General features: G+C 35.0%; 1 protein-coding gene across 3 annotated transcripts in view; it reads right to left on the reverse strand.

Moving 5' to 3' along the window:
- Positions 1 to 20402, reverse strand: part of SLC7A2 (solute carrier family 7 member 2) — a 39625-nt gene that overhangs the window by 10901 nt on the left and 8322 nt on the right. For 2 of the 3 annotated variants that reach the window (XM_015830946.1, XM_015830940.1), the window contains exons 2-6: positions 7411 to 7798; positions 5315 to 5470; positions 4306 to 4471; positions 2549 to 2685; positions 987 to 1209 (exon numbers count right to left, since the gene is read on the reverse strand). In XM_015830946.1, coding sequence (XP_015686432.1) covers positions 987 to 1209; positions 2549 to 2685; positions 4306 to 4471; positions 5315 to 5470; positions 7411 to 7783 — 1055 coding nt within the window. In that variant the 5' untranslated portion in view covers positions 7784 to 7798. Of the gene's footprint in view, positions 1 to 986; positions 1210 to 2548; positions 2686 to 4305; positions 4472 to 5314; positions 5471 to 7410; positions 7799 to 10460; positions 10494 to 20402 lie in introns of those variants that run through there. The other variant, XM_015830933.2, reaches the window with a different exon arrangement.

Below are 20402 nucleotides of genomic sequence, written 5' to 3' on the forward strand. Positions count from 1 at the left end.
TCATTGTTTTTTTAAAAAAAATAATTCAAAACTGAATAAAATTTTGGGGAATCTATGGTAGTGAGTGTAGAAGTTACTACATTTTATCCAAGTTAAAAACTAGCCAAGATGTGTATTTCCGGTATTTTGCTGCAGAATTGTCACTTTAACCTATCACATTTCCTATCTTTCAACGACATATGAAAAAAAATGTTTTCATTTGTTGTGTTTTGCCAGGGAAAAACATACAATTTTACCACCAAGTCCAAAAACCTGCTTCAAAAAAATTCCAAAGTACACTAAATGAATATTGTGCAGTAATTATGGTAGCAAATAAGATAGAAAAATTGATGTCTATTTTACAGGGAAAATAATCCTCTAAAACAAATTCAGATTTTTGTGTGATATCAATTGAAACCACATTTACTTTAAACTAAATAGGAAGACTGGTTTCAATAAACTGTAAAATTATTGGGTTTCTTTGAAACTTAGTTTCAGACAGGACAAACTGTATTAGCAGGCAATGAAGCTAGAATACAGTTTCAGAGTTCTAAATCTGATGCAATTATTGGAAGCATACACTTAAAAGCAAATATTTTAGGAATTTCAATTGAATAATTTTGAAAAGAACTGCTCCTTTTTAGCTGAACTGCTAAAAACTGCTGCACTTTTTAGAAGATCTTTTCAATGTGTTATTTAAAAAAAACTGGGGCTGAACAAAGGGGCTGTAATGTATTAATATTATCCACTATGAATATTTGTATTAACCCTGTATAATGCTTAGACTATATTCATCAGACTATGATTGACTGAATAATTAAACAGTCCATTCACTGACTTCTTCATACTAAGTAGCATACAGATTAATAACTTAAGTTACACATCAGGATTTGAAGTAGAACACATTATATTATTTACCCTGCTTTATACATGTAATGAACAATTTAAGAAGTCTTATTTTGTCACTAAATTATTTTCTGACAATTGTTTATTTTTCCTTATTTTACCTTGTTGATAAAGCACACAGAGATCCGACGGCTACAAGGTATTTTGCTGGACCCCATCCAACATACTCAAATGCTACAGGGAGAGGACTTTTCTCATCAAGTAAATAGTATGGCATCATAAGTGTCAAAGCAGCTGAAACTCCGAAATAGGCCAGAAAGCAGACAAGTAGAGATGATACAATTCCAATAGGAATGGCCCTCTGAGGATTCCTGACTTCTTCCCCTACAAGGAGAAAATAAATGCAATTACAGTGACTATCAAATGTGGAACATGTTGAATATAGTATTCAAATAATAAAAGGCAATAAGAAAGAAACATCTAGAATATGTACCCAAAACAAGAATAATTATCTAAATCTATTGGAAAACATACATCTGGTTGCAATGGCTAAAAATATTCTTGGCTAAATTTAGCATGGCAATATGCTTATGTATTTGATTTAGAGCACATAACTCAAACATGTTTATTCAGAAGACTCACTGTGGTCATTTCTACTCTCTAAACTCACTGACTGACTTTGGGCCAGTCAATCTCTCTCAGGAAAATCACAAACAAAGGCTGTTGTGGAGATAAAATGGAAATCTGTTTATGGGCTATCTTTTAGAAAAAATGCAAAAAGGTGAGATCTAAGACTAACTAATAAGTAAATGTGTTGGCAATTGCAACCTGGATATGATTGGCATTGGGAAAGTATATAAATAATCTTTATAGAGGAAAAAAGAACTGCACAGAGTAACAAAGCTCTTTCAATAGTATGTTGTTTTGCTGTTCTTCCTGTAGTAGCAGTTAAGAAGGTCCCTTCCAACTTTGAAGAAGAAGAAGAAGAAGAAGAAGAAGAAGAAGGAGGAGGAGGAGGAGGAGGAGGAGGAGGAGGAGAATGTAATGCAATGGCTTATCTGTGGGAAATCTACTGCCTTTTTCCAAGAGGAAATCATATAAATTAGCAAATCTACCTTTCCAACCTTCTTCCCTTGCCTGTATTTTTTTCTTAAAGGGCAGCTAATCCTGTATTTATCACTGCTGCTGTGAAAATATGAAGCTTGCAGCCTTGCTCCTTCAATGGAGCGAAGTAATATATTTTACTCCAAAGAAAGTTTCACATACAAGAAATTCAGTTGGACCTGTATCTGCATAAAATATAGGATTGCCCCTTAAAGCAGAAAAGATCCGCACATTCATCCAACATGGTCCTAAGAGCAACTAACAACATCTCAGACAGAAATCTCAAATTTATTGGTAATGTTACTTAAACTTGAGTTATTGTATAACAAAGAGCATAACATGCGTGCATTCACTATCAAGATATGAGGCTAGCTGTGGGGAAAATAGGAGGAGGAAGGCGTATTAGTTATTTTCACCACTTTGAATTATTTATAAAAATTATAAAGTGTATGGAAAATGGACATATTAACTAAGAATACAATCTATCTATCTATCTACCTACCTACCTACCTACCTACCTACCTACCTACCTACCTATCTATCTATCTATCTATCTATCTATCTATCTATCTATCTATCTAACAATTTCTATTAAAACATCACAATTTTAAAAGCTCACCAGTAGTTGCAATGCAATCAAATCCTATGAAGGCATAAAAGCAGGTTGCAGCGCCGGCTAGTGTTCCGGTAAAGCCATATGGCATGAAGCCACCAACTCCAAATATACTTGTCACATTCTCAGAGGATGATAGATTTCTAAATATACAATTAACAATTTAGAACAATTTTAGATTTGTCACCTATTGTAATTATCAAACAATCCTAAAGCAATTATTATCTTTTCATAGTTGTGGCACTACATAGATTGGTGGTGTTAGTCCAGCAATATCATTAGTTTCCTGCCTTCTTCACAAATCTTCAACTCCACTTCATAAGGCAATGTAGCTGACAAAGACTCACAATAGAAATGAAATGTTTCTTTTCCATTTCTGCTAAAATACCAATACTGACTAAAATAATTGTTTTTTTTCTATAATCCTGCAAATTTTCACCATTCATACCTAGATGGAGGGCCACACATTACTGTCATAAAACGGATTGCAGATCTGTAGCAGACTTTCCATAACAGTTATAATTTTAAGACTTATCAAATAAAAAAAGAGTCACACTACAAAGCTTAGAGTGCATTATAATTCACAGGCTTCTTCCCAGTTTTAGTGATAAGGTGACAAAATGGAGAAATAGAGACTAGTGTTATTTGTATCTTCCCCAAGTAAAGGTGGAAGATCTGAAGTGACTGATTGAACCTGGTCCCATCTTCTGTCTGCTCAGTAGTCCTGGGTATTTCCCATATCCAGGTTAATATGGTGGTAACTTCAGTCAAAACTTTGCTGTATGAAGTAAATAGGAATACAATATATTTCCCTTCCTTTTATTTTTCAAGAGGGATCCAATCCATTAAACTGTAATTTAGCATGTACAATTCAAAAACATGCACACACAAAAACATGAAGACTGCAAAAGTAGCATACTTGCCCCTTAAGCCATCCCCACACCTTATGCTACTTGAAGCAAAACACCAAACCACAGTTTCATTTGGGTAAATTTCTGAATTAAATAGCTAATAAAATTAGATATTATGTAACTTTCTGCATTTATTTTTAAATTGGAACAAGAAAGTAACATAATTTTAATTATTAATAGGATCTGTTATTATTAAAAATCTTCCTTGGCTCAAGGATGACCCCAGTAACTTCACAGATACGTCAATGTAGTCTTCTTGGCAATTACATAAAAATGATTTGCCACTGCCTTCTTTAAAGACTTTAAATTTTCCAATCTAGCCCTCAGCCCTGGGATTTCCTTAGTTTCCCACCCAAATCGCAAACTTCTTAGTATTTCAAAATCACCCACACTCAGCTAGATGCTACCAACTATTATAGTTCGATAGGAGCTATTATCTTTTATTTTATGATTCCCAATTTATATGAAATAAAATAAAAAATAAAAAAAGGAATGTCATCTCTGGCTGATTAGAAAAAAAAGAGGAATTAAACCATTGCCTTCCAAAGAAAGTCTGGTCGTACTACGTTCCTAAGAAATAACGTTATTGGATTGGATCACAGCCTACTCCATGACCCATAACTTCTAATTTATCTGCAATTCCTGTTCCTTACATTCTCTGTCAACAGATATCAAATATGAGAAATAGCATTTTGATAGCCTCCACCCATCTTTAGGGGGGAGACTACGTGAACTAAATCTGGGATATGGACAGAGATTCCTAATTCTTAGTTTAGTGTGATCTGTAAATGCTCTCAGAACAGAAAAGATGAGAGAAGGAAAGGAAATATAAAACAAGAAAACCCATATTACTTTATTTCTGCAGTGTAGTTTATCAGAAATTCTTCAGTTCTCTTCCAGTTATTAATGTTGCCTTTCACAAAGCCAGAAATCATAACAAAGAGCAGAACCAAGATGTTAACAGCAGTGAAGACTTTATTTACCCATGCAGATTCTTTTACTCCAAATGATAAAAGTCCTATAAAAGAGATGTTTTAGTCAAAACAAGATCTCTTAATGTTCCTAATACAATTATTATACCTGACCAGACATACAATAACATATCTGTCTATATGCATAATGCAAGCCTCTACTGGGCGTAGATGCATAATGTCTGCTTCCTGTAATACTACCACTTAACCTCCAAGCCAGAAGAACTGTGGAAAACATATGAAGATAGGCCAGTAATATCATCAGATGCAAATAATACATTATTCACACTGTAGTCAACAGTGAGTTTTGAGCTGCAGTGAATACAAATAGATCTTGTTTAGCAACTGTCCTGTTTATAATAATCATTCATAATTATGATGGTGATGAAAAAAATGATTTTATGACCAATCTTCCCATTATGAACTTTGCAGATCTGTAAAGCAAAGGAAAACTGAAGTAAGATCATAAGCACAATTGCGATTTTACTTAGTGACCGCTTTGCTTAACAACAAAGTTGCCAGTCCTAGTTGTGATTGCTAAATGAGGAACCTGCATACAATTGTGTATTTGGTGATTATACAGAGAAACCCCAAACACAATCATTGACAAATAAAGGGTCCAAAACAGCTCTTACCCTAAAAGAGCAAAATTAACCACTTTACTTTTAATTCAAAAGAATAATCCAGGTATAATTATACCTTTGAAATAAGGACTGATTCACAGATTTGCAGCACAAGATTAGACTTTTGACTGCAATTACCTAAATCAGTTGGTATTCTTGTACACCACACTATAACTTTGTGTGAATCTAGCAATACATATTATAAAACACATTTTTCATTTAACAAACATTATGGTCATAGAAAAATGAACATTAAAAGTACTGTACCTGCTAAGAGTAATATTAGACAGACTGCAAAAAAATCTGGATATTCTGCTAAGCCAGAGTAATTCATTCTGAAGTAGGTTCGGAAAAAATAACCAATTTGTTTTCCAAGAAGTTCATCAAAGGTTCCACTCCATGCTCTTGCAACACTTGAAGTACCTTTGCGATAAACAACAAAATGTGATATATTTGGCAAATGACACAAAAGTACTGTTCAATTCAGTCTTTTAAAGTTGTGATGGCATTTTGTAATTATGTTATCACACTAATTTCAAAAAAACTTTCCAGTCTTATGCCTGAACCATCATACTAAAATGATATCAAATAAACACTACAAATAAAATATTCATTCATATTTTAAAGATGCCTAACTTTTTATGTGGCCTAGATTGCATAAATGGTCATGGGAAAAATAAATAAATAAAAACTCAAAATTCTGGAAACAACATGGACACATCATGAATTCTAGAAGCACACTGCAATTCTATCATTGCCAAATATTGAGACCAAACTACTCTACCAAATTTCAGTGGTGAATAGCACAGGGGTTATGAGGACTACCTACAGCCTGTTGGCAATTCACTTGAATATATATAGAAATAATTTACTTTATAAGTAATTAGGACAAGCTGCTTTGGAGTAGACAGGGGCATAAACATAGTCCTTGCTTGCAATTTTTTAAAAGTAATCTTACTCTATAATATATATTCAGATGAATATCAAAACAAACTTTTTAAAGTCAAAGCATGACTTTGACTTTGAAAGTGAAAACAAACACTGCTGATAAAAAAATCAGTTGAAACTTGAAATAGGCTGCATATCTTTAGTACATACACACAAGTGCAATCCACTCTAAGGGATAAGAGTTTACAGCATTGTTTCACTTCTCTGATATTTCACATTGGGTTACATAAGTAGGTATTTCCTAACATTGCAATTTATTGACCAAATATTGGGGAGGTAACGTTAATCCAAACAGGATAGAGTCTTTTTTAATCAGTAGAATTATTTTATCAGAAGAATTATCAGGTAACTAATGAGTGCTACTTAAAGTGGAAAAAAAGAGTAATGTTTAATAGAACATTTTTTAGCTTTAAACTTTTAAATAATATATATGAATGACTAACAGATCAGCTGCACACTATACTGAATGTATCTTGAATCATACAAAAGCTCCTTCTCTAACAGAACAATATCCAGGTCAAATTAATGTCTCTTTAAAAAAGAAAAAAAGAGAAGAATTAAGAAAAAGTGAAGCTCTATCTATCCTGGAAGAGAAAAAATAGGGACTGTAACCACACTATCAATAATCTTGGATCTTTTCCAAGATGTAAATTAATGATCCACATCTATTCCACAACAAATAGCTTTAATAACTGACTGAAATAAATAATCGTTTAATCTGCAATTAAAACTGATTGATAAAATAATGCTTGATGAGATACTGATCAAGATGAGGAAAAATTTAATGTATCAGTTTGCAAAGCTCCACAACTTTACTGATTTGTGTCATACTATTTAGAAAAGCTTCCCAACACCCTCTTCAGCATGGCATGTAATACATGAACACTCTGCTTCAAATAACAATCAGAAAATACAGAAGTATCTTTTGCAATCTGCTACTTTTATACTTTAAATCCCACATACCCACAATTTGTTGATTCACACTGTGCCTGAAAAATCATATATGTCAAACATATATGCTATATTCAACTCTATGTACTAAGAATCAACCTGTTGAATGTATTTGGTTTCCAGAACTTCTATTGGAATTCAAGACCTATATTTGAAATTGAAGTATCCTCTACTTAGTTCACGTATCATTTCTATGTCATCATCCTAATACATAGTGAGTTAAAACCCCTCTCATATTGCTGGTTGCTGCGTTCTGTCCTATCTTCACCATTGCCAACAGACAGTGAAAGGTCAAATGCATTTCAGAGTATGTCTAGAAGCTCTGTCTCTGCTTCTTTCTCCCTCTGGCTCTCTCATCAGAGAAAAACAGCAGAGGCTTACTCAAATTAGTCAACAGCAGCCAGGATCCAAAGCCAAAAGGCTGCATTGACTTTCCTTATAAACCTGACAACTTTCAGACATACCTATAACGTAGGACAAAATGAGATTCCAGCCAGTGATAAAAGCCCAGATTTCACCAACAGTTACATATGTGTACAGATAGGCTGAGCCAGTTTTGGGGACCCGAGCACCAAATTCTGCGTAACAAAGTCCGGCCATGACCGAAGCTAGGGCAGCTATGAGGAAAGAAAGTACAATACTAGGTCCAGAATCTGCTTTTGCAACTTCTCCAGCAAGGACATAAACACCAGCACCAAGGGTGCTTCCTACTCCTAAAGCGATAAGATCCACAGTTGATAAACAGCGGCATAGCTTTGAATCTTCAAGACTGTCCCCGGTGACAATTTTTCTTCTCAGCAGGCACCGAGCAAATGACAAGGCTGGGCCACCGGTCATGTTGGATGAAAAAGCCTAAAAATGAAAGAGATGACTGTAAAACAAAGAACCCAAAATATCATATTCAGATTCATACAACCATTTGTATACAGTGAACCTTGTTTTAACAAACTTAATGGAGGAGAAGGGTATCTTTAAAACCCAAATTTATGTTACATCCAAATAGGATTTTAAATAAAATACTTGATATATTTTGTACAAATTTGAAATAGTAAGGTTTTGCTGTTCTGTACAATTATGGACAGAACCATACAATATAGAGTCAGATTTTATCCATTGTGCCCAGAGTCTGCTAAACCAAGACCCATTTAATCAAAGGTTTGATATAGTTAAGAAAAAATACTTTACACACTATACTAAGAAATAGCACAAAATTAAGGGATTATTCTTACTTTCACTTACTTTCTGACCACTGAAAATATACCTAAATTATGATTATGAAATTTCATTTATTGTACTTCATAATGCTAACATGTTGAAGGTTAAGAAGACAACTGATGGATCAGCATTCAGTCTAATCTCTCCTATTATGGTTTTTCAAATTCACAACCTTTTCATAAGCAGTAATCCACTGTATCTATCAAAACAAGTCTCCCCTACAATGTATGCATCCATAGATGCTCCCAAAAAACAGCAGTGTGTGAAATGGCTTTAAGATCTGCTTTATTTGCAATTGCATTTGGAGATATGTCACTGACTAAGAGAAAACTTTCTCAATTAGTACAGAAAGAGGAAATATTTATAATCCATAATGCCAAAGTCTTTCAAAATGGACCAGGCTAAAGGATCACATTATATGCATTACCAACATCTTGATTAGTTTTATTCAACCATGTTACAATAATCTACTCTTTTTCATTACGGGGGGTCAAAGAAAAATGTTTTCTATTAAGTCAACATATGCCTGCTTTCATGAGAGTCTTCATGATCTTGCTCCTTTCATCGAAGTGATGAAGTGATGCTGCACATAAATGTTTTCTGATATACGCACACACACACCTGCCTCCTTTTTCAGAGTGTGATTGCAAAACCATATATATTTTCTCTATGATTATAGAACAGATTATTTCTTTACCTGAATAAATTTAATTGGGTGGGTAAATGAGATAAAGTCTATATCACAATTATAACCTGAAAAGATTATGATTCTACTACAAAACAGCTTATGTGTTCTTTTCTCTGTTGTAGCTTATAATAATATAATAAATTATAATATATAATTATAATAAATTATAATAAATAGTTTATTATTGCAACTTTACCATTTAAGTATGACTAAAATAAATGTTATCGCCCTTAGCTATTATATAATCTACACAGTTATCATAACAAGCTGAAATTAAAAGGGGACTTTGAGTCAATATTGACTCCTGGCAATTACATAGACTAGTCCATGAAGTTTTCTGGACAACATTTTCCAAAGTAGTTTGCCACTGTCTTTTTTCTGAAGATGAGATAGACTGACTGGTCCAAAGTGGGCTTCCATACCTAAATCTGGATTAGAACTAAGATTTCAATCTTTCTAATCCAATGCCCTTAAACTGCTTAGCTACTGTTTCCTCTTTCTCCCTAGCATGGAACTTCCAAACATGTAAAATAAATAATGCTGTTGCTTTCCATTTCCAAATATTAGATACCTGCTCTCAAAAATAGCATTTGTAGCAAAAATTTTCTAGTATACAAAATAAATATCTTAAACTATAATCTGTAGCATCATTTTTTCAATCTCTCTTACTGGAACAGATTCTCATCCTTCCAGAATCTATCCCAAAGGATCCCACAATCCTGCAATAAGGAAGGAAACATGAATAGTAAAATATAATTGTACAAACACTCTCATAATTCTACATATAATTCTTTGCAAGGGAAGGCAATTAATGTGACTGTTTTATGGCTCTATGAATCAAGGGTGTTACTATAAAATGTGTATGATTAGTAAACATCTCTCTCCTTCCCATAATCCATCAATTTTTTTTAACAAAAGTTAGGTCCTAAGCATTCTCTTTTCCCATACCTTTCAACCTCACCAATCCCATTTTTAAGTTACAGAAGAAAAGCTAGTCTGAGGTACAGTATTTACTCACAAAGTTCATTTGTTAAGCTATTGTCTTTCTTAAAGTATTTACTAAATTGTTTGTACATTATAACACATTTATTGACCTTACTAAGTGCTACTATAAAATATCTATTGTGTAATTGTAAAAAGAAATTCTCTCCAGTTAGTTTCACAGAGGTTAGTAAAACAGATTTCCAAGTAAATGTTCTTGGAAGTACAGTCTCCATCTACTAATGTGAACTTAAAATGTTCCTTTACAAAACACTGCATGTAACATTATAAAAAAAATTCACAGAACTTTTAAATCATTCCAACAGTATCTTTGAATAAATTTAGCTGCAGCATACCGGTACTTAGAGAAAATTTAAACTTCCAGGATTAAAACATTAATTGTTGCTTCTTTTGAATGTTTACACAAAATGATACTAGAATATTAACATGCTATAGGTTACATTTCTAACCTACGTTAATAAGAAAACATCATTTAAAAAAACAAAACAATTTTTTTATCAGGGGCCAGCATTCCACATTCAGTGGCTGAGTGGAAGAGAACCTCCAGCAAAGTATTTTGTTTGTACTTTGTTTCAACATAAGATTTATTTTGACCCAATCTTTACTTACCTGACAATAATATTCAAGTTCTGTATTTCTCAGGCACAGAGAGGGTAAGGAAGAGGCAGGCTGTAGGAAGATTTTACTTAGATAACTGCGTTTTAAAAAATTGAAAGATTAGGTTGTGTGAAGCTGCTTGCCTTCAGGGGGTGGAGAAAAATCAGCTACAGGTGATTGGATAATACAGAGCTTACCCACCTTTTTGGCAAACAAATAAAAAAAGTTATGGTATTCATTTATATATTTTAAGAAACCACACCAGCTTCTTTTCCTGTTTAAAAAGCAAGCTGGACATTTGTTAAATGTATGTTCACAAATAACAAACTAATAATTATGTAGATCTAATATTAGTATTGTAATTGATTGAACTGGTAAATCTGTAAACACTATGCAAGTTAGTCCAGCCTAGGATTATGATCAAAAGAATGGTTTATGTATACTCAGGTGTGCCAAAACATGAAGATAAATTTCTCATAGGGAGCGATGCAATACTAAGACACTATCCCCTATGAGCCACCACGCTAATAATAAGGAAAATGTCAACACCATTAGGATTCAGACAATGAGGCTTGACAATTATCTTCCTTGATTGATGATCTCACATTCTCAGGCAAAACCTCGTCACTTAAACAGACATGTAAACAGATCTTGGCTTTTTCTGCATTAGTTTGCTTTCATAAATTACATTTCTAAATTACATTTTTAAATTAATTACAATTTTATTCAGGAGCCATTTCTGCTTACTTTTACCCAGTGTTAACTTGATATCTATTTAAAATTTGAGGAGTTGCTCTTTTTACTATGGAATTGGATAACTGGCATTTTTACAGTACAGGTATAAATGTAATAAATATATTCTACCTATTGCTAATTCAGAATGGAGATCTTCTGGCCAACTGGCTGGATTAGATCTTCCCATCCAGTTTGCTAAAGCTGTTTCACTTCTAAATGGACAGCAAAATGGTTATTTGCAGAAAAAGGAAGCTAATCCATTATTCTATTGCTATATGGGATCACCAAGAAAGAGTCAAAGGTTTTTATTATAGAGCAGCAAATCTGTTAATAGAGGCAACTGAGACTGTTCCATTGTCACTGATCATTGTTATCCATGGAGACAATGCTCTAGAATGATGATGACTCGCCACTCAAAAATATTTTGGAAGAAATATTTCTAAAATACTGAAGCCAAGCTAAATGTATAAGTGGTAAGTATGTATTCTTTTATATGTGGTCAAGAAAAGAAGAAAAGGACTTTTTCCTAGTCAGTAATCAGTTTTTAGCATTCTAAAAGTTGCTGCATTGTGTTCCATCAGATCCTGCTCTTAGTTCTGATAAGGTGTGCCTTAATCAGAGAAAAGACTTGAAGAAAAGCATAAGGTTCAAGTTAGTGGGAAAAAGACAATTTTCTATGCTAAACAAAGCCACCACCCCTATTGTTTTAATGAAACAAAATAAGTAAAGAGTTGAGCAGACTTCTCTGGCACCACACATCAGGGAAGATATGCATCTCTCATTCAGGAATGGTTATATAGGTGTTCCACTTATATTTCTGCAAATGTACTGTTCTGGATTGGGGGCACTTAAACAGCAAAGCACAAAACAGGAAGTCAGATCAACCAATCAACATGCAGGATATGCATCTCCAAACGATGCACAGTTGGGATGTTGACAGGTCTGCAGCCATCTGCAACCTACACTTACCCATTAATCCCTTTGCAGTGTAGGCATGTGGTGATGCCTATGTGCAATTGCAGGCAATGCAAAATCAGTCTTAAACTCTCACACATAACACAGACATTATAGCTAATTATAGTTGTAGTGCCATGACATATGAAGAAAAGGATGTTGCAGAGTTCCTTCAGTTTCTGAAGACTTCATGGACACACCTTGTAGTTTTCTTGGCAGCAATGCTGAAGTGGTTTCCCATCACCGCTTTGTGCATTTTTTCCTCCTGACTTCCCAAAGGAGGTCATTCCTGGTGGTCTTCCATTCAATGCCAGCCAGGTTAACATGGATTAGCAATTTCCAGAACAAACGAAGTCAGCTAGGTGCTTTCTTCAACTGTCAGTACAACTATGGTTTTAGATTGGTAGAAATCCTTAAGACATCATTACAAATTGTATGAGGAACTCGGGATCCACAGATTTGAACAAGCAATTGCAATGATCACACAAGATCTACCATGTCATGAAGATGTAAGTACAGTGAATGCAAGATAAGGATGAAATAGAAGAGCCTCTTTCTATTTTTTTTACTAAGTTTTGTGTAAAGGAACCCCAGTAGTCACCAGTCATACTGACTGAGAATATGAGAACTGGAAGCCAACTTGGAAAAAGTTCAGAGAAGAGCAACTAAGATGATCAAAGGCCTGGAGACTAAAACATATAAAGAATAGCTGCAAGACTTGGGTTTGGCTAGTCTAAAGAAAAGAAGAAATAGGGGTGATATGATAGCAGTATTCCAGTATGCCACAAAGAAGAGGGGGTCAAATTATTCTCCAAAGCATCAGAGGGCAGGACAAGAAATAATGATTGGAAACTGATCAAAGGGAGAAGCAATCTGGAATTAAGGAGAAAGTTCCTGACAGTGAGGACAATTAACCAATGGAACAACTTGCCTTCAGAAACTGTGGGCGCTCCATCACTGGAGGTTTTTAAGAAGAGACTGAACAGTCACTTGTCTGAGATGGTATAGGTTCTCCTGCTTGAGTGGGGTGGCTGGAAAAGAAGACCTCCAAGGTCCCTTCCAGCTCTATTCTATTCTATTCCTCTGAAGGTCATCAGATCAGGGGAAAGTTTTACTGTAGCATATAAGAGTAAATACTCCATGCTGAGTTTGACTTCTGACTGATGCATGGCATGTCCTTGTAATTTGCTTGGCAATAATTTAGATAGAATTTACCACTGTCTTCTTCCAGAATACTGTTCCAACTTCTGACCTACTGAGCATTCCTCATGATATCCCGCCCAATACTAAACAGACCCTGTTTACCCCTAATGCAGATAATCTGGAAAATTTCTTCTCTTCCCACCCCTAATCCAATATAGGTTTCTATACAATCTTTTATGGCTGCTATAATTTTACCTGTTTTGTTTACACCTAGTGGTTTCAACCATTTCCCTTTTTAGGGGGGGGGAACCAGAAAGCAATCACACGAGCTGAATGTAGATGCTTGAGTGAGCAACGTACTGTATAAATGCCATTTATATAGATCTAGGTTACAAGAAACCACTAGGGCAAGCGTGTCAAACTGCCGGCCTGCGGGCCAGTTTCATCATACCGAAGCCGCGCCCACCCCATTGCCAGCAATGCAAAAAGAGTCGCAATACGTCACGACACGTCACGTGACATGGCAGGTTTGACACCCGTGTGCTAAGGTTTTCAGGAAGAGTCCCCAAAACTTCATCTGAATGCCATAAATTCATTAAACTAAAAGCCAGGTCAACAGCTCAAGTAAATATTGGAAAATATAATGTCTCCTGCCTTGAGCAGGGGATTGGACTAGAAGGCCTCCAAGGTCTCCTCCAGCCATATGATGCTATGTTCTAGAAAAGTACAACTTTAACTTGTGCATTCTACTCAAAGATAAATCCCACTAACCTTAGTGAGTTTACTCTCAGGAAAATACGTTCCCCCCCCCAACAGTTCTGAAGTTTACCTAAGCAAATGATCTATTAACTAGGTATTTACTTTTAAGCAGTACAAAGTAAATAGCCTTTCCAGTGGACAAAGTTGTTAAATGACTGCAGGTCACAAGGCAAACTCACCACTGCACACATACACTATCAAAATGTTCCATTGCAGTCATGTTTATCTTAGGAGTAGCAAAATAGCATCTGTTGTTTTTGCCCCTCCATTAAGATTAAATCCTTGGATAATTATGTTCACATTTTTATCCTACATGCTTCCAATGTAGCATTTCATTCCAGCATGTTTTCCATTCAATACAGATGCTTCTATTATTTTATATGTCTTCTATTTTAGTATCTTTATGTTCTTGGTTATCTTGAATAGTTTTTGCAGGAAGGTATTACATATATTACACATACATTATGCAAAACATGGTTTAAACAAAACTGCTGTCATTTCTAGGGATCCAGATAGTTAACAAACATACCTGGAAGGAATCCTTATAGATTTTAATTGAAGAGATTTACTTAAGGAGTGTAATCTTACAGGAGAATCTTGGGTATTTTCTTTGACTACAACTGGATTTAATTAAGCAGGTTTGTACAGAAAATAATTGTTCATTCGTATTTATTTATACTATATGTCTGCCCTTAACCAAATCACTCTGTGCAGCTTACAAAACATGAACATAAAATAACATAATATAGAAGCCATAAGGCAATACACAATTCAAAATAACTGAGGATCCTCATTAAACTCCTTCACATCACTTGAACAAAACATACACCAGGCTTCACTAATATCTTGGCCCCCAAAGCCTGAGGGAAAAGCCAGATCTTCAAGGCATTCCAGGTGGTTAACAGGGTTAGGACTATCCAGATCTCAAGGCTGTTCCAAAGGCAGGTGCCGTGACAGAGAAAGCATCCTCCTGGGTCCCACTAGATAACTGTTTTATTTTGCATTATGTAGAGATGGAGCATAAGATAAGGGAGATGTGACATTAATACTAAAACTAATTCTTACTATTTCCATGCTGGAAATTTCAAGCTACATTTCCATAGCACTCTAATATTTCCAACATAGTTTTATTTTCAGGGCCAAATTGACTTCCTGCTCCTCACACCATCATTCCTTTTCCACCCCACTTTGTACGAGGCAATTATGTCTACCTATCATTTGTGCTAGTTTAGGTCTGTTTGAGCTCCACTGAGACCAGCAGACTTTTATTAAGCATTAACTGCTTTTGACAGTTAATAACGAAATACTGCCTTGGGGCTCTGCTCTGGGCAAAAATAGAAATTTTAGCCTCCAGAGTTAGAACTGAAAGGAAACATGCTGGATCATTTGAAGCCATGCCAAATCCACAGCCCAGAATTTTTATATACAAGTCTATTTTTAATAATAATAATAATGTATTAAATTTGTATGCCAACAACTCTCAACAACTCTGAAATTCTGTGAACGTCCACTTTAAACAGATATACTGTTGATAAAAACTAAGGAAGGCAACTGATTGGACAACTGAGAAAAATTTGGGGGAAATGTCACAAGCACTCTCCGCCAAAACAGTAATAATGAGGAGGGATTTGCTTATTTACAAAATTGCAATGGTAAGCACATAAGCATAAGGTCCCTGGCCCATTTAGTCTTACAGTCTGTTCTTATAATGGTCAACAAGGAAGCCCACTAGTCTTCTAGGAATGGCCTTTAGAGCCAGTCAAACTGCCATCAAGGCTAAAAGGCACTGATTCCCATTACTTCCATGTATCGTTCCAATCCTTTTCTGAAATCAGCCAAGCTGGTAACCAGCACAACATACTGTAGTGAATTTCAAAATTTAATTATTGATTCTGTTTTTAAAAAAATCCTTTGTCTATCCTGATTCCTCATGGATTCATTTTCATAGGATGATATGAGGTCAGCCATTAAATACCCATTTTTCAGGAAGCAATCTAATAAGGTTGCTGTCATTCTTTCAGTCCTCCAGAATGCTATTTACTGTTCCGGGCTATTTTTTATCTATTTGTTTCTAGACAAATAAAAAAACAAAGCATTAATTGCAGCTTTTCACCATTTTATGAATTATGATGCATTCTGAAATTCTTAGAGATCTCAAGGCACTGGCACTTTGTTTTTCCAAGCTATTTCTTTCTTAGGTTATTTTAAATTTGAAATAGTGAAATAATAGTAAGATTAGATGAGGCAGATACTGCATATATTTTTGAGTCTTCTGATATGGATAATGACATGGCTAAATGGAAAATCCTTCTAAGCAATTTCTAGATAAATTGAAGATGATAAAGAATAGAATTAATAGAAGAATTCTTCACTGCAGGAAAAAGAACATACTAAAAGAAGGAAGACAAAAGATTCTGCAAAGGAGATTTGCAAAACATGTCCGCATATGCAAAAAGGTTTTAGTTGAGGTTTTAAGGCAGCTGCTTCCTTAGAATGTTCCCACAGCTGCTCTGAAAGCTTTCCTCACTTCTCTGAGCCTGGCTGCATAAAGACTTCTCTTCAACTGCCAGCAGAGTAGGAATCCGTACATGTGTACAAGTGCAGAAGGTGTCCAATATGGCCGTGTGACCCTTCCAGGACTTGCTGTAATGGTTCAACAAGAGATGCTTGGAAAAGCATATTTGCAAAGTACATCTTTAAAATGCTTTGCATGACTCCAGAAACTCAAGCCCTTCTACTCATAAGTGATTAAAGGTGCATCAAGAGATTCAGAAAGCCCAAGAATAATCACACATGTTGCACAAAGAGAGGGAAATCAACTCACAGCAATATTTGCCTTTCACAAGCAGATATTTTTTAGTTATGAGGATTTGCAGTACCAAAAAAAAAGAAATCTGGAATGGTACCAAACTAGGAGATAAGACTACCCCACATCATCATAATTATAATAAACACACACGGTCACTTTGCTCTAGTTTCCTATTATTTGCACATTATGTAACTCCAGCTGTATGTGCGCACACTTTTTAAGCTAATGATCAGCTTTTTTGAGTACAGGTTGGTTCAGAAAAAAATTTATCCAAGAATTTCTGTGAACTACAGCATGTTCCATACAAATCATACTGGTTTGAAACCAATACAGCTTTAAAATTAGTTAAATCAAAAGTAATTATGAAATATAACACCTAACAAAACAATATATATGAATCCTTTGGGAAAAAACTCTTCAAGAATAGTATGCATGCTGTGAATTAATCAACACAAAGAGAATAATTTATCCCAACTCAAGATCACATTCTTGGGCTGAATCAGCAGCAGCACTTCTGGTTTTTTTTTTAAAGATGTGAATGAGATTATTCCACTCCCTTAGCAAAATCATACCTGCTGCACTCGATAAAGCCTGTCACACAGAAGTTAGCAGACCTTTGAAACAACAATCGTGTCTTTCTTTAAAAAACATTATTAGTGGAGAATATATACCAATAGCTTCATTACAATGGTCTTAACAGGAAAAAGCCTTTAGCTAATTTTGTACAACAGAGAAACTAAGCAAGATTGGAATGGTTAGTACTTGGATGGGAGTCCATCCATACTCCCAGAGTTGTAAAGTAGACTAGGAAGGTTGACTTCTTGAAATCGTACCATACACCACTTCTATATCTTGCCGGACTAGTTCAAGAGTGTCTTCACATTTATAACAGGCTACATTAGAAGCATTGAGCCACTCAGATCAGCTGTCAACAACCCTTATTTCTATTTATCTTCCCAGTTACTTAGTTTCCAAGTCAGTCTCTTGCAATAATTCGTGAACTTCTGACATTATTCATGCTATAGCATTTGCAGATGAGGTTTAGAAGGCTGATCCCAACCATTAAAGCAGTAGTCTCCTCCAGCCTCCTGTTAATTTGACATTTTAGGAAGTGCAAGGGTCACAGTAGAAGGGCAATGAAGGGCAAACTCAATAGAAGTTTTTTTTTTCTTCGTTTGGAATAGGGGGAGCTTTTGTATGTTTCTTACTTTAAAAAAATCAGTATTAACCTTATGGTAGGACATGCACTAGAATTTTAATCTGCTTCCTCCCTAAATATGGTAAGGATTTGTGTCCCAGTTTCAGCAACAACAGTTATAGGGGAATGTAGGGTGCTGCTCAGGCAATCAAGAACTTAGGGCCATGTAGCCTTTGTGGAGTTACACAAAAAGAAAAATTACAAGTATTCCCTCTCACTTATTCCTTCAGCTAACCTGCTTCTGATATACGTAGTTCCAGCTTTTCTTAGAATCCATAGTCTTGTGAAAGTTTTAAAGCTGCGCACATCAGCATATAAGGCTCCCAGAAGGCTCCTGATGATTTTAAAACTCTGTCTATATAGGAGACTTCTAAGATGTTCAGATTCACTTTAAGAAAGATTTCCAGACTGCAGTCTCCCTCACTGGCCAGTGGAATAATTAATTAATTTTTCTATGAGCCATATCACTTGTTGCATCTTGCCTCACAATTTTCTCAAGAAAAAAAAAATCCTAGCAGGGTTATATGTTGCTTTCTTCCATTGCCACAAATACATGCAACAAAAATTTTCTCTGTCCTTTCCCAAAAAGGATAATTCAAACCAAGAGTATTAATGTGATCTGTCAAATCTATAATGCCCCTTATCATTTCAAAACTGTATTTTTAAAATATGGTACCAGAACCATTGTATTTCAAAACCTTTTTTGTATCTCATACAATAAAAACATGCCATTACTGAAATAAAAGTGATTATTTCAAACACAATGTAATTTCTAATACAGGTTGCCCTCAACTTGCAACTATTTATTTAGCACTGTTCAAAATTATAACAGAACTGAAAAAAGTGACTTATGATCCTAGCAGCATCTCCATAGTCATGTAATTTGGGCACTTGACAACTGGCATGTAATTACAATGGTTGTAGCATCCCAGGATCACATAACCATTTAGCAATCTTCCCAGTCAGCTCCCAACCTGCAAAGTCAATGGGGAAAACTGAATTCATTTAACAACTGCATGATTCACTTAACAACTGTAGCAAACAGGTTGTAAATTGGGTGCAACTCACATAACAACTGCCTTGCTTAGCAATATAAATGCTGGTCCCAATTGTGGTTGTAAGTCAGTTTGGCAGTTCAATTCCCATTGTCTCAAGGTTGACTCAGCCTTCTATCTTTTCGAGGTCAGTAAAATGAGGACCCAGATGGTTGGGGCAATAGGCTGTAAACCGCTTAGAGAGGGCTGTAAAGCTCCATTGATATAAGTGGAAATTAATTCACACTTAGGATATTATTTCCGACTAAGATTTGAAACAAAAGAGAAAAAAAACAGAACTCTTGAATAAGAATGTACCCCAATGCCCATATAAATGAGGGTAACATTAAAAACAGCAATGACTTACAATGTAATTATAAAATCAATGAATAGGTTACTGATTTCTGAAAGGTATATCATGTGATATAAAAAAATCAATCTGATATACTAAAAATTAGCCAAGAAGAAACACCATTTGATAGTAATCATGTAATATTTTATACATCATTGCCGCTTGAACATTTAGTGCAGATCAATTATACAACAAACAGCATTTCTTCCCTATATCTTTTATTTTAAAAAACAAATATTTACAGTATGTTACATTTCCAAAGGAGCCTGCATTTTGTAATACACAGCAAACAAAATTATAAATACCAAAACTCACCAATTTTTTTAAATTGCACTTTCAAATTCTCCTTAGTTGTAAGCAGGGCAGGGAAATGGTACTTTGTACGTTTTTTCCTTTTACTTGGCTATGTTTTCAAAAATAAATCACACTGGCACATTTAACTTTGTTCATAGGAGATACTTCCAACTTAAAAGTAACTTCATAAAATTATTTCAGTGGGCAGCAGATTTTCTTCTACAGGAAAAAAAGTATTTATTCAACAGACATAAGTCTCTAAAAGCTACAAAACCATAAAAACCAGTTATTTTTCTTGATTTCCACGTGCCTAAATCAGTTACCTAGATCATTACTGTACCATCCTCCAAGCTCTGGATGTTCCTAAGCAAACTGAGGCCACTACTTATAATTTTCTTGGCAGTGTCCTACTCAGCTCCACCTCAAGCCACTTTAAAAAAAAACAGGCTGGAGGAGGAATCAGCCTTTAAAGGCACATGCTTAAATTAAATATTCTAGTCAATATTCAATAAATCCATTTGGAAGAAAAACAAAAATGCATTACCTATAGGAAAATTTGTAACAAAAAGGAAAAAAGTAGCTCAGGAAATGGAAATGCAAGTAAGAGCACCGTGACTTAAACTTGCAGGTTTGAGTGATGTAAGGAAAATGGGGGGGGGGGGGGGAAATTGGGAAA

This window comes from Protobothrops mucrosquamatus, unplaced genomic scaffold (assembly GCF_001527695.2).
Source record: "Protobothrops mucrosquamatus isolate PMUCROS unplaced genomic scaffold, P.Mucros_1.0 scaffold_252, whole genome shotgun sequence".
Lineage (NCBI taxonomy): Eukaryota > Metazoa > Chordata > Lepidosauria > Squamata > Viperidae > Protobothrops > Protobothrops mucrosquamatus.